Here is a 15,267-nt window from a genome sequence, read left to right as displayed (position 1 = left end):
ACAATAAGTGTCATCATTCATTTATTTCCTTGCCATTTTCTTCCTTCTCCTGAAACTATCCACTTTCCATTTAAATTTAAGATGACATTAAGATGCATTGAAAATTATAGAGGCATATTAGAATGCTTTACACTTTCACTATTCCATATTACTGAATATTTGATATTCCTAAGACCCAGGTCTGACCATTTCTCTACTCCAAAAATTTCATGTGGTTTATTATTGTTTCTGAGAGTGAATCCTCCTCAACCTGGCTGTTAAGATCTTCTACACGTTAGGGCCCCCTGTTCTTTTTCTTTTTAAACTAGAGGAAAGTATAATTTATGTAAAGAAACTAATAACCCTTTGGTTTTAGCAGTCTTTTTAAAAAAATTATTTGTGGCCTTTTATGACCCAGACTTTCCCTTTCCTTTCTCCCTGTATAAATCTCCCTTGTCATCAAGACAAGGACTATCAAAATTTACTAGTGCATCTGTCACATGTTCAAAATTTGGTACCAACCACTCTCTACTTCTCAACCCAGAGTAATGAAGTATTCAAAGTCTATATTGGCCATGCCTTTAATCTTAGTTCACTATCATTTTCATTATTTCACTATTGTTTTCATTCACATTATTCTAGTCATCATCTGTCCTATTGTGGTTCTGCCTTCTTTGTTGTTGTTGGTCATGTCAGTCCTGTCTGACTCTTCAGGACACCATTTTGGGGTTTTCTTGGCAAAGATATTGTAGGGGTTTGCCATTTTCTTTTACAGCTCATTTTACCAATGAGGAACTGAAGTAAATAGGATTAAGTGATTTGCCTAAGGCCAGACTTGAACTCAAGGAAGATGAATCTCCCTGATTCCAAGTTTAGTGCTTTATCCAATGTGCAATCTAGCTGCTCCTTGCCTTCTTTACTCAACATTAGTTCATACAGGTCTTCCCATGTTTTTTGAAATCCTCAATAAATTATTTATCTTAGTGTAATAATAATCATCTATATTCACATATCACAATTTGTTCAGTCCTTAGTTTCAAGCTATCACAAATACTACTGATAATATTTTGATATATGTAGGCTCTTTATGATTTTGACTTCCTTGGCATAAATGAATGTAATGAAATCAACCTCCTACCTTTCCAGATTTGTTTCATATTACTACCCTTTAGGTGTTATATATTGCAGCTAAACTGGCCTACTCGATGTTCCCTGACCTTGATATGCATCTTTGCAGAGGCTATCTCCCATTCCTGGAATGCACTCCTTTCTTTATAGCATCTTGTAGAATCCCTGGTTCCACTTAAACATCAGTTCAGGTGCCACCTTCTACATGAAACCTTTCCTAATGTCCTTTCTTCCCTCTCCTCAATCTCATCTTCTCCTTTGTATTCCTTCTTAGCTGAAATTACCTGGTAATATGTTTTGCACCTTCCTAGAAAAATGTAAACTCTTGCAAGAGGAAGAAATGGTTTCATGATAATTAATGGAAGGAAGAGAAAGACAGAGAAAGAGACAGAGAAAGACAGAGAGATAGGGAGAGGGGAAAGAGAAAGAAAGAAAGAAAGAAAGAAAGAAAGAAAGAAAGAAAGAAAGAAAGAAAGAAAGAAAGAAAGAAAGAAAGAAAGAAAGAAAGAAAGAAAGAAAGAAAGAAAGAAAGAAAGAAAGAAAGAAAGAAAGAAAGAAAGAAAGAAAGAGAGAAGAAAGAGAGAGAGAGAGAAAGAAAGAAAGAAAGAAAGAAAGAAAGAAAGAAAGAAAGAAAGAGAGAAAGAGAGAAGAGAGAGAGAGAGAGAAAGAAAGAAAGAAAGAAAGAAAGAAAGAAAGAAAGAAAGAAAGAAAGAAAGAAAGAAAGAAAGAAAGAAAGAAAGAAAGAGAAAGGAAAGAAGGAAGGAAGGAAGGAAGGAAGGAAGGAAGGAAGGGAGAGAGAGAAAGAAAGAAAGGAAAGAAGGAAAGAAAGAAAGAACAAAGAGAAAGTGGAAGGAAGGGAGGAAGGAAGGAAGGAAAGAAGGAAGGAAGGGAGGAAGGAAAGGAGGAAGGAAAGGAGGAAGGAAGGAAGGAAGAGAGGAAGGAAAGAAGGAAGGAAGGAAGAAAAGAAGGAAGAAAAGAAGGAAGAAAAGAAGGAAAGAAGGAAGGGATTTTTATTAATTAAGACCCTACTGAGGGACAGGCACCATGCTAGATGCTAGAATTACAAAAGTGTTTCCTCAAAGAACTTCCATTCTAATGGGGTAAGTCAATACTTTGAGGTAAGTGGTGAGTGGTGACAAAGGAATCTGGATCTGGAGAGTCAAACAGATTATGAGTAAAACCAAAGGATAGTCAGTTGATTTTTATGGTGTTCTAGTCACTTAATACCTAGAACAATGCTTGACCATAGCAGGTACTCAATAAATACCTGTTAAATTGGTCTTATTCATGGTACAACCATCTTGTTAATGATTTCCTGCTTCACAGTTGGTTCTTGGGTGGAAGGGAAGACTGTGATGCATATTAACAACTCATTTTGAATGTCTTAAGATATGTCTTTGTCATTGGAAGTAAACTTGGTATTCTTCATTTCTCCAGATGGTAGTAGACAGGAAGATGCCGAAGGCGAACTTAGTGAGGAAGAACATTGGTTTGGAAACTCTTCAGAGACCCCATCAGAAGCATCCTATGGAGAAGTCCAGGAGAACTATAAGTTGTCTCTTGAGGACAGAATCCAAGAGCAATCAACTTCCCCAGACACTTCCTTGGGAAGTGCGACCCCCAGTAGCAATACCTTGGAGCTGATAGCTCTGGAAAATGAGGCTCTCCGAGACCCATTACAGTGTCAAGATCATCTTTCTCCTGGCGTGTCTTCTTTGTGTGATGATGACCCCCCTGGTTCCAACAAGCCACTGAGCAGCAATCTGAGGAGGCTGTTGGAGGCTGGTTCTCTCAAGCTCGATGCCACAGTCACCGCCAATGGCCGGGTGGAATCTCCAGTCAACCTTGGCTCAAATCTCTCCTTTTCTCCACCATCTCATCATGCTCAGCAGCTAAGTGTTCTTGCCAGGAAGCTGGCTGAGAAGCAAGAACAGAACGACCAATATATTGCTGGTAACCGCTTTATATGGAATCAAGGCAAATGGCTGCCAAACTCAACCACCACCTGTGGCTTGTCCCCTGATTCGGCCATTCTCAAGTTGAAAGCAGCCGCCAATGCTGTTCTTCAGGACAAATCTCTCACACGGACCGAGGAGACGATGCGCTTTGAATCCTTTCCCTCACCATTCAGCTCCCAGTCCGCTAGTTCTACTTTGGCAGCTTTATCCAAGAAAGTGAGTGAGAGAAGTTTGACCCCCGGGCAGGAGCACCCTCCTCCTGCCAGCTCTTTTCTCTCTCTGGCTTCTATGACTTCCTCAGCAGCTCTTCTGAAAGAGGTCGCTGCAAGAGCTGCTGGGAGTCTTCTGGCCGAGAAGTCTTCCCTGGTGCCTGAAGATCCTTCACCACCTCAGCCTTTGGAGAAGAAACAAGAAAAAGGAACCCCACCCCAGTCCTTGGAGTTATTGTTGCTCCCTGTACCCAAAGGAAGGGTTTCCAAACCCACCAATCCAGGTAAGGAACCTTTCATTTTAGCCATCCTTCTATAGACTTCTGGGTTTGCTTGTCATTTCTCTCAGGTTCATTGTATTGCTCCCCTTCTGGTCTGAGGAAGAGGCAAATAAATAAATAAATAAAAAGGAAAACAAAACACTTTAACTAAACAGGATGGTGGCTTTTCGTGTCTATGTCAAACAAAGCCTTCCAAAATGGTTCCATATTTGAGAGGTAATGAAACATCTTTGAGCTCTACAATACAACCCTCCTCCCCCTTCAAACAAATGAATTTTTTTTTCCTCACTAAGTTCAAGCTAGGTCCATACAAAATATATTTAATGGGGAAGATCAAAGGATTCCTGTCAGGGAGCGCATGGCATCACTGAACATGTGAAAACCAGGGCTTTTGAAATATTGGACAAGGGAGAACTCTGCATCCTGCTGCCTTCATCACAAATGGACTTTTGTATAATCAGCTCCTTGCTCTGGCCTAATTTGCCACAGTATATACTACTATTATGTTTCCACTTTTCATTACATTACAGAATGTGAACCTGTTTCATTTGATTCCTATATAATTCCTTAAGAAAAAGGAAGCTCATTTTGGATGCTTTCCATCATTAGTGAATAAATACCCTGCCTAAAGGTTTGTTTCTCTCTCCCTCCCTCCCTCTGTCTCTCTCTCTCTGTCTCTCTCTTTCTGTCTCTGTCTATCTGTCTGTCTCTCTCTCCCTTTCTCCCCCTTTTCTTCCTTCCTCCCTCCCTTCCTGCCTCTTTCTTTCTACCTTTCTCTCTCCCTTCCTTCCTTCCTTCCTTCCTTCCTTCCTTCCTTCCTTCCTTCCTTCCTTCCTTCCTTCCTTCCTTCCTTCCTTCCTTCCTTCCTTCCTTCCTTCCTTCCTTCCTTCCTTCCTTCCTTCCTTCCTTCCTTCCTCCCTTCCTTCCTCCCTTCCTCCCTTCCTTCCTTCCTTCCTTCCTTCCTTCCTTCCTTCCTTCCTTCCTTCCTTCCTTCCTTCCTTCCTTCCTTCTTTCTTTCTTTCTTTCTTTCTTTCTTTCTTTCTTTCTTTCTTTCTTTCTTTCTTTCTTTCTTTCTTTCTTTCTTTCTTTCTTTCTTTCTTTCTTTCTTTCTTTCTTTCTTTCTTTCTTTCTTTCTTTCTTTCTTTCTTTCTTTCTTTCTCTCTCTCTCTCTCTCTTTCTTTCTTTCTTTCTCTTCACTTTTTCTCTATATATCTGTTTTTTCTTTTTCTTTGTTTCTATCTCTTTATCTCTCTCTTTGTGTATCATTCTCTCTTGTTCTCCATCTCTTTTTTTCTGTCACTGTTTCCCTCTCCATCTCTTTTACTGTCTGTCTGCCCTACTGTCTCTCCTTTTCCCTTTCTCTGACTATCTTTTCCATGTCCCAAATCTATAAGTTATCAGTGGAAGGATAGGCCAGTCCAGTGTGGGAACCCCCTGCACCAAAGTTGACCATCATCTTCTGTAACTCATCAGTAATTTACACTCAAAGAGGCTGCCTGGGACACTAGGAGGTTAATTGATTTTGTCCATGATCACATAGCTAGTATATGACAGAGAGAGGGCTTGAAACTATGTCTTCCTGACCCCCCAAATAGCCTTCTATCTTTCTAGCTAGCTTTCCTAAAAGGAGTTTCATATGGAAAATTCACAATGCAGGTTTTGATCTTTGGAAAAGCTATGTCACATTGGTCTAGAATATCATTCATTTAAAGGAGAAGTTGAATCACTGATGTAACCTCAGGATGGTAAGATAGTCTCTTTTCTGGTTTTGTTTATAAATGACATGACTTGTATACTTGGGTTTCCATGGAAGTACATCTAGGACTTGAGCTTCTTGGTTGATTTGCCTTTTGGTCAAGACTATTCTGCCGAACTGGAAAAGGAAGTGGGACACATCTGTATCTTCATTATTTGTAAAAGCCATGCTTTCGTGTGCCCAGCTTCCTTTTGGTGATTTGGAGGAATTATTCATGTGGGTTATTCAAAAGAATGATTAATGATTCTTCCTAACCAATGCTTGCCATATTCATTACATTCACTGTAACTCCTGCTTAAACAGCTCTTTGACTATATGCTGGTTTGCAGTCATTTTTGAAATTGTGGTACCAGTATGGTTCTACCCCAATGAGGAGAGAAGAGAAATAGACAGATGGACTTTTAGGGGTTTTTATGGCCTTAAGGAAGCTTTCCAAATTGGTGTTTGTTTAATCATTAGGTAACTACACCTGAGATCAACAGGCTTCCAGTTCATTCCCCCATTCTTTTCTTACCTGATGTCTGGAAAAATAAGGTGGTGGCACAACAGAAAGAGCCCTGAACTTAGAGTCATAAGCCCTGAGTGTGAATCCTGGTCCTGCCATGTTCTCCCTGTGACTGTGGACAAATGACTCAGTTTCCTCATCTGTAAAATTAGGAGTTTGGACTCAGAGGCCTTTGAAGCCCCTTCCAATTTTAAATCTATGATCAGGGTGGGGGTTGGTGAATAAGAAAAGCCAGGCAAGCCAGAAAGGAAAGGAGTAGATCTAAATGGTAAAAATATGATTTACAAAGCATTTTACAAATATTATCTCACTTGATTCTCACAAAACTCCTGAGAAGTGGGTTGCTGTTATACCTGATTTACACATGAAAAAAACTGAGGTAAATAGAGGTTCAAGTGACTTGCCAAGGGTGGCATGGCTAGTATCAGAGACAAGATTTGAACTCAGGTCTTCCTTACTCCAGATCCTATCCTACTCCAGTGCACTATCCATAGCTGGCTCTAATAGATAAACTTCCATACTGGATTTATCCTCTGAGTCATCAAAGGTTGAACTGAAAGTGATTAATTAGAAAAGAGACTAGAAAAACCATTTCGGCTGCTAATTTTGCTGCTACTAGTAGCTGATGTTATCTGGCTCTTTAAACTTGGCAAAGCATTCTCCATTCTCATTCAAACCTCACAACAATTCTCTGAAGCAGGTATGTCTTGGATTATTGGTTCCATTTTACAGATGTGGAAACTGGGGCTCCAAGGGCTAATATAATAATAAGTATTTATTTAGAGAAGTCAGGGGTAGGATATACCCCTGTTATCTATTTTCTGAATACAGTAGACAGATAGGATTTATGTCAGAATTCCAGACTTACACAGAAAAGCTGCCTTTGGGTTATAATAAACTCCAGTTTGTTAAAAGGTTTACAAAAGAGCTCTGAATGCCATATACTCTGCTTCAAGATGCTAATGGATGCCTCGTTTAGGAAGATTAAAAGTTGCTTCAGAGGGATAATAATAGCTAATATTTATATATCCCTTACTACATACAGGCACTTTACAATCATTATTTCATTTGGTCCTCACCTACTGGGAGACAGATGTCATTATTACCCTCATTTGATGGGTGAGGAAATTGAGGCAAGCAGAGGCTAAGTGACTTGCCCAGGGTCACCCAGTGAGTATCTAAGGCTACATTTAAACTCCTGTCCTCTCGACTCCAAGCCTAGCACTCTATCCACTGTTCCACTGAGCTGCCTCAGAATAAACAGAAACTATTAAAATAGCACTTCCTCACACCAAGACTCAAATGAATCACTCTGCCTCAGGATGACAAAAAGGTGTCACAAGCAGGCCTTCTGAGTGCAGGTTTGCTTTCTTTCCTTTACTTTCTCTCTCTCTCTCTCTCTCTCTCTCTCTCTCTCTCTCTCTCTCTCTCTCTCTCTCTCTCTCTCTCTCTCTCTCTCTCTCTCTCCCTCTCTCCTTCCCCCTCCCCCTTGATCTTGCTTCAACTGTACAAGATATAGCTCGTTTTTATATACATTGGCCATGCCAGCGGTCCAGCAGGCATGTGAGCGAATTTTAACATGAAAGATGGATAGAAAAATCTGTTTTTAAAAATTGAATACAGCCTTTTTTCCCCTCTGACAAAGAAAAAAATTAATCAAAAGAATTCTCCAGGTCTTAGAGGGGATGCCTGAAAAATTGTTATCGTATTTTTATGCTTTGAAATGAATTAATTTAAATTGGATGGATGCACTTACTAACCAAATTTAGTTGGTTGTGTTGATGTTCAATGTTAAAAATCTTAATAAAACATTTAATTAAAAAGAATTAAGAGAAAAAGAATACTCCACTTGAAAAGGGAGAGAAGGAAGCTTTTAACCTGGATCTCCATGGCACCCAAACAGCTGGTTTTTCTTATTCATCCCTAACTTTTCCAACTCCCCTATTCTAAACTGACTTTTTTTTTAATTAAATAGCCCTATTGGGAAAGTCATTAAAATATTGGCAAACCTGGAGATATCATAAACTTATATATATATAAACATAAACTCTTTCTCTCCTTCTGGATCTCCTCTCTCTCTCTCTCTCTCTCTCTCTCTCTCTCTCTCTCTCTCTCTCTCTCTCTCTCTCTCTCTCTGTCTTAGACTTAGAGCTGGAAAGAATCTCTGGAGGCCATCTTTGGTCAATCCTCATATTTTTCTGCTGAGGAAACTTCTTTGCATTAAGTGACTTGCCTCAAGTTAGTAATATTTGCTTTTTTATTCAGTTGGTTCCCTTGTGTCTGACCCTTTGTGACTCTATTTGGGGTTTTCTGGGCAAAGATGATGGAGTGGTTAGCCATTTCCTTCTCCAGCTCATTTTACAGCTGAGGAAACTTAGGCAAACTGGGTTAAGGGACTTGTCCAGAGTCACATGCATAAGTAGCAAGTGCCTGAGGCCAGATCTGAATTCTGGAAGAGGAGACCTCTTTACTCCAGGACCCTGCTCTTTCTCCACTGCACCACCTGGCTGCCCCTAAGATTAGTAAATAGGCAAGCAATAAGCCATCAGGATTTAAATCGTGGGCCTCCATCACTTAACTATGGAGAGGTCTTTCTGCTACTTTGCCAAGAATCTGCTACTTTTTATGCTCGTCCTTTACTTAGTGTAGCTTCTAAGACAGAAGGTAAGAGTTAAGGGGAAAAAAGACCTCCTCAGTAAGAGATCTGAGGGAACATCTTTATTAGAAAACTTGCGAAAAGGTTGCTGGAGGAAGAAAATAAGGGCAACTTGATAATAATAATAATAAATTAAATAATTTAATATTTAAATAAAATAATTTAAGACAAAATATATGCAAAATAATGTAAATAATGTGATATAAAGAGAATATACATAAATATTATATAAATGAAATAATATAATATATAAATAACATAAAATAAATGAAATGAAAATAAATAATAATAAACACTTGATAATCAGTTCCTCAGTTTTCTCTTTTGCCTTGTCTGCATAGACAGAGCCTGAACTGAAACTTTCTTCATTGTAGTGTAAATGAGAGTGTCACTTATTTGTTTAGTGATTTCAAACCATCTGATGGCTGCTTCCAATCATTTACCTAGAATAACAAGAAAGAGTGTTTCTGGTATTTTCTGGGAAAGCAAGCTCCCCCTTTTTTTTCCACTTGGTAGAACATCAGCTGGTCAAGCAGTAGACCCGAACACATTTAATTTTTAGTTACTCGTCATCATAGAGCAGAGATATAAGATGGTAGCAAGAGAATGGCCACCCCCTTTGGCCATGAGCCAAAGTAAACATGAGCAGGTCAGAGGAGGGGAGGGGAGGTACTGTTCTTGTTCTCCCTTTCTCCATTTTGTTCATCCTTCAGATGGGCTCATTGTCAAATGAAGTAGAATTCATGGGGAAGCCTTAAGTGTAGATCTGATTCAACTCAATAGTTGAAACTCTCTCTCTCTCTCTCTCTCTCTCTCTCTCTCTCTCTCTCTCTCTCTCTCTCTCTCTCTCTGTCCTCCCTCCTCTTTCTCCCTTCCCTGTCCCCTCTCTCACAACTTTTTTGGAGGAAGAAACTTCTGATTTTATCCATATAGGAAATCCTGAATGTGGAAACTCCTCAAAACACAGATACAGATTAAGAACTCCTCAGGAGGGTCAGATGGGTGGCTCAGTGGAGAGAGAGCTAGGCTTGGAGTCTAGAAGTCCTGGATTCAAATTTGACCTCAGATCCTTCTTAGCTATGAAAACCTGGGTAACTCACTTAATCCCAATTACCCAGCCTTACTGTTCTGACTTGGAACCAATACTTAGTATAGCTTCTAAGACATAAGGTAAGAATTAAGGGGAAAAAAAGACCTCCTCAGTAACAGGACTAATCTTAGGGAGATTGTTTGGAACACCAACAGGTTCAGTAATTTTCCTGCAGTCCCAACAGTTTTGAGTATATCAGATGCAGGATTTGAATACAAGCTTCTTAACTTCAAGATCATATTGCAAATCCAGCCTCAGACACTTATATTGATATATGACCCTAGGCAAATCACTTCATCACTGCTTGCCTCAGTTTATCTCATCTATAAAATGGAGATAATAATAGTACTTACCTCCCAGACTTGTTGTGAGCATTAAATAAAATAATAATCATAAAGCATTTAACACAGTGCCTGGCACATAGCAAATGCTATAGAAATGTTGGTTATTATTCTATTTCTAAAGCATTTTGCAGGCCTTCAAATACTATTTACATTTAGCTATTATCATCATTATTACTGTTATAATAAACCTCCCATTTCTTCTTAATTTAGAAACTCTGGGAATATTAATCATTGTAAATGGGCTTACAAAGCTCTTTCTATAACTTATCTCAATTGATCCTCATAACCCCATGAGGCAGTTGACACCACTTTTTCCCCCCATTTTTCCTATGAGAGCTGAAGCTCCAAGTAATCCGTTGCTTTGCCCATAGTTCTAGCAACTACTCATAGTTGTTAAAACATTGTAAAACGTCAGGGGTGAAATTTGAATCCAGGTCTCTCTCTGGGCCCCACATTCAGGATTCTCCCTCTCTCACATGCTGCCTTTCCTTGGCCCCAAGCACGCCTGCTTCCGTGTTTGCAAACTTGACCCGGTCTTTCCAGATTGTCCAAGATAATGATGGGCAGCCGGCAGTGGGAAATCAATTTGTCTCCCACATCTCCCTTAAAAACAAGCAACAAAAACAGCCCAGAGAGAAACAACAAACCAATACAATGTCACATCACGCGAGGGTTAGAATTTCTGAGGTATTTATTGAAATGTTGCAGAAAATGTGTAAAGGAAAGCTGAAGGAGTTACGGCCAGCGTGGGGCATGCTGGGAATGAGCTGACCTTGGACCTGGTCATTTAGACAGAAGCAGCTCCATGACTTTTTTACCTTTTGGAGGCCAAAGGAGGAAAAAGAAAAGAAAATGATTTTTGTGCCCATTTGGACTTGGGAACATGATTCATCTTGCCTGGCTGCTGTATGTTTAATTTTGCTTGAAGCTTGTGCAGTTTTCCAGCCTCCCCCTCTTCTCCACCGAGAGCTTAGTGCCCCTTGTAGGAGAGGTTACTTGAACGTGATCCCGCATTCTCGGAGTCCGCCAGCCTGCTCCTCTAAAAGTTGACAGGGTTGGGAAGATTATGTCCATTTGCTCTAAAGATAAATGTCACACATTGATTCAGTTCTCTTTGAACCTGCTCTGCGGTGGAACCTAAAGAATATAAATGCAAGATTTTTTTTAAAAATTGAAAGTCAGGTTAGAACTCTGGAAAAAAAAAAGACTGGCAAACTTTTCAGGCACCAGGCTACTGAGTGAGCCTCAAAGGCAACAGGATTTCAGAGCAGGCTCATTTCTCCAGCATGGCTTTTTCTTTAAGTGCAACTTAAATTTGCAACTCAGGACAAGGAGTGTAAACCCAGTGCATCACTGAGGGCATAGCCATGGCTTTCTCAGCATTGCAATACAAGGATTTGTAAGTCCAAGAATTGAAGTAGCCTCCCGAGATCCTAATACTGCTGAGTCTTCAGTTACTTGATTCTGAAAATGTAGTGTTAAAACTCACGGGGGCAGCCAGGTGGATAAAACATTGGACTCGTAGTCAGGAAGACATTAGTTCAAATCTAGCCTCAAATGCTTACTCTGGACTAGTTGTTTAACTCTTTTTTGGCTCAGTCACCTCATCTGGAAAAAGGGTATAATGATAGTCCCTACTTCCTTGGGTTGTTGGGAAGCTCAAATGAGATAATATATATAGGGGGCAGCTAGGTGGCTCAGTGTATTGAGAGCCAGGCTCAGAAATGGGAAATCCTTGGGTTCGAATCTGACCTCAGACATTTTCCCTAGCTATGTGACCCTGGGCAAGTCTCTTAACACCCATTGCCTTACCACTCTTCTGCCTTGGAACCAATATATAGTATTGACTCTAAGATGGAAAGTAAGAAGGGGGGGAATATTTATAAAGCACTTTGGAAGCCATAAAGTACTCTATAAATGCTAGGCATTATTATTATTATTGTTATTGTTATCATGATTGTATTGTGAAGAGTGTCGTGGATTGGGAGTTGTGGACCTAGTTGCTCTACCATTTTGCTACCTCTGTGACCTAGGTCAAGTCACCTCACCCCTTCGGGCCCTATTTCCCACATCTGTAAAATTCAATAAACATTTATGAAGTGCCTACTATGTGCCAGGCACTGTGCTAAGCCATGGAGATACAAAAAAGAAGCAAAAGATAGCCCCTGCCCCCAAGGAGTTTACAGTCTAATGGTGAGGGGGGGGGAGTGATACTCAAGTAAATATATTCATATAAGACGAGCTATAATCAGGATAAATAGGAAATCCTTGACAGAGGGAAGGCACTGGAGTTGAGGGACTGGGAGAGACTTCCCATGAGAAGCTGAATTTTAGATGTGACTTGAAGAAAACCAGGGAGATGAGGAATCAGGGCAGAAGAGGGAGAGGACTCAGGACTTGGAGGACAGCCAGAGGAAATGCCCAGAGCCAAGAGATGGAGGGTCTTGTACGGGAACAGCTGGGATGATGGTGTCCGGGATGGCAGAGTACTTTTGGGGAGTATAACATGACTTACTTTAGTAACAGTTTTGCTTTCCTGGTGCAGACGTTTTCTAGCCTAGAGAAGATAAGACATGACAACCAGATTCAACTTTTTTAGGGCTATCTTGAGGAAGTAGGATTAGATTTGTTTTCCTTGGCCCTAGGGGGAAGACCTAGGAGCTAAGGGTGGAAGTCACAAAGGGAGATTTTGGCTTAATGTAAGGAAAAACTTCCTAACAACGAGAGTTGTCCAAAAGTGGGATGGGTTGCTTTGGCAGCAAGTGGGAGCCCTGTTTCTAGAGGTCTTCTGGTGGAGGATGGGAAGAGATGGCTGCTGAGATTTCTTCTAACTCTGAGATGCAGTGACTTAGAAGGTCCTTTTGAGCTCTAAATCTCTGACCTTCTGATTTGGCTACAAAATGCTCTTTTAAAACTAAGAATTTAAGTTGGCTCCATCTTTGGGCAGAGCATGGAGTGCCAGATTAGAAGTCAAAGACCTGCATTCAAATTCTGACCCTGTGTGACCGGGGGAATCACTTCATCGCTTTGGTTCTTAGTTTCCTCAACTCTAAAATAAGGGATTTGGATCAGATGATCACTACCATTTTTTCTGGTTCTAAATCTATACTCCTATTATCCTTTGACCTTTCCACCAGTATTAAATCCCCAGCTAAGTATAACTGAACAAATATTAGTTGTGTGTATCTTGTTTCTGGATCTTTATAGTTTAACTCTGAGGGTTCACCATGAGTCTGTACCTTCATCGTTTCACTGGAAAGTGAAGATGTTGTTGTCACCAATAGGCCTTTAAATCAACTTGTGTAGAGCTGCCAACAACATGGTTTGCTATTGTTTTGGAATTCAGTTTTACCAGACCCGTAGCCGATGAGTCAAACAGAGGGCAGGGGAAGTCATTACGTGGTCCTGAAACAAAGGGAAAAGACTTATTTCAGGAGGTTGGATACAGGTATTGGTTAGGATAGGAGCAATGACTGGACAGTGTCAGGAAGATTCAACTTCACAAGTTCAAGTCTGACCTCAAGTACTTAGTAGCTGCATGACTCTGGGTAAATCACTTAGTCTGTTTGTCTCAGTTTCCTCATCTATAAAATGAGCTGGAGTGGGAAATGCAAAACATTCCAGTATCTTTGCTAAAAAAAACAAAAACAAACAAACAAACAAAAACAAATGGAGTCATGAAGAATTGGGTACCAGTGAACAAGATTTGGTCAGGATGAGGATGAAATTCCTGCCTTAAGCTGGGGACTCCAATGATTGAAGAATCTGAGACAGGGATACTTTTCCTCCTAGACTCTTCTTTCTACTTCAATTAGAAAGCCTTGTCTTTGCACTAGCCCCTAGCCAGATGAGCTTTGTTCTGCTGATTGGATTCTAGAACTGAGATCTGGAAGTAGGATTTCAGAAGAACACAAGGGGATTCCTAAAGGTTAAGCCCCAGAAACCTTGGCCTTTAAGAAGCCGGTGGGAAGCTAACCAATAAGACTTCTTTAACTTTGTAAATGCTTCCTTGGTTCTTTAAAATTCTTGTTTCTAGTGGAAAGCATTCTGGGTTGAAAAATCTGAGGACCCCAATTCTCTTGCCACTTGCCATTTGTCACTTTTCACAGCATGGACAAGCCAGTTAACCTCTCTAGGTCTCATTTCCTTCTGAAAAATGAAGGAATTGTATGTAAGGACCTCAAAGCCCCCTTCTGGTCTAGATTTATGGTGCTATGAATTCTCTAGAACCAGAACTTACAGATAACAATCTGATCTGCATGGCTGGAGAAAGTTTACACCCCTGGGAGTTCCACACACCAATAAAAATCACAGGTCCAGACCTAAGTAAAACATTTTCCTGTTGTGATTAGTAATAAAATTTTGTAACAACCCTAAAAGAGTGATGTGAACTTTTCAAATAGATTGAGTAAAGGATCTGTGAATCTTTTATCTTCAACCCAAGTATATTGCATCCCTCCTCCCAACATAACAGACAAACTACATCAATCTGCGGCAGCTAGGTAGCACAGTAGATAGTGGTGGTGGGCTTGGAGTTCAAATCTGTTCTCAGTTATTTACTAGTTGTGTGACACTGGGGAAATCACTTAACCTCTATTCCCGGCTGTTTCCTCATCTATTAAATAGAGTTGATAAGAGTACCTACATCCTAAAGTTGATATGAGCAACAAATGAGATAATTTTAAGGTGTTTAGCTCAGTGCCTGATACATAGTCACTGCTTATATAAAGTTAGCTATTATTATTATTATTAGACTAGGTAACTGTATCACTTGATGGCCAGTTTAGTGATGAACCTCTCTAAATTTAGTTAGACCTGTCCTCAGTCTATAAATATTCAGGTCATCTCTAGCTCGTCCTGAAATCCTTTCAATTTGGGTAGGACTTGCCAGAGCTTTCATTCCTTCTCTAAATCCTGAGAGAACCCGGGGTCACCTCTACCTTCACAGTTAAGCATCAGAGAAGTCAAGAGAAAAATGTCCTAATAACTCCCCTGAAACATCAAAGAGAATCAGAGAATGTCAGAGTTGGAAAGCACCTTTCATGTCATGTCCTGGAACTGATACCGACCAAGAACCAACCCCAGCATCTCTGACAACTTATCATTATCCAGCTTTTCCTCGCAAGTCTCTGGTGAGGGGAAATTCACTCCACCCTAAGGCAATCCATTCCATTTCTGGTCATCTTTAGTTGTTCACAGAGTTTTTCTTTATTTGAAACCTAGACCCAGCTCTTTATAACTTCTGATCACTAATCCTAGTTCTGACCTCTAGGGCCAGACAGAGCAAGACTAATTCCTCTTTTATGGGAAAGCCCTTCATATGCTTAAAAATATCTACCATCTTCCCAACCATAAATCTTT

At 40.2% G+C, this 15,267-nt stretch overlaps 1 protein-coding gene across 1 annotated transcript in view; it reads left to right on the top strand.

Annotated features, from left to right (window-relative positions):
* ZNF827 (zinc finger protein 827) overlaps positions 1-15,267 on the top strand; it is a 258,728-nt gene that overhangs the window by 32,813 nt on the left and 210,648 nt on the right. The window contains 1 exon segment of the mRNA XM_007496260.2: positions 2,545-3,558. Within this exon segment, the coding sequence (XP_007496322.2) occupies positions 2,545-3,558 (1,014 nt within the window).

Source organism: Monodelphis domestica, chromosome 6, assembly GCF_027887165.1.
Source record: "Monodelphis domestica isolate mMonDom1 chromosome 6, mMonDom1.pri, whole genome shotgun sequence".
NCBI classification, from domain to species: Eukaryota; Metazoa; Chordata; class Mammalia; order Didelphimorphia; family Didelphidae; genus Monodelphis; species Monodelphis domestica.
Note: the sequence above shows the minus strand (reverse complement) of the source record. Positions and strands in the feature narration are given on the sequence as shown.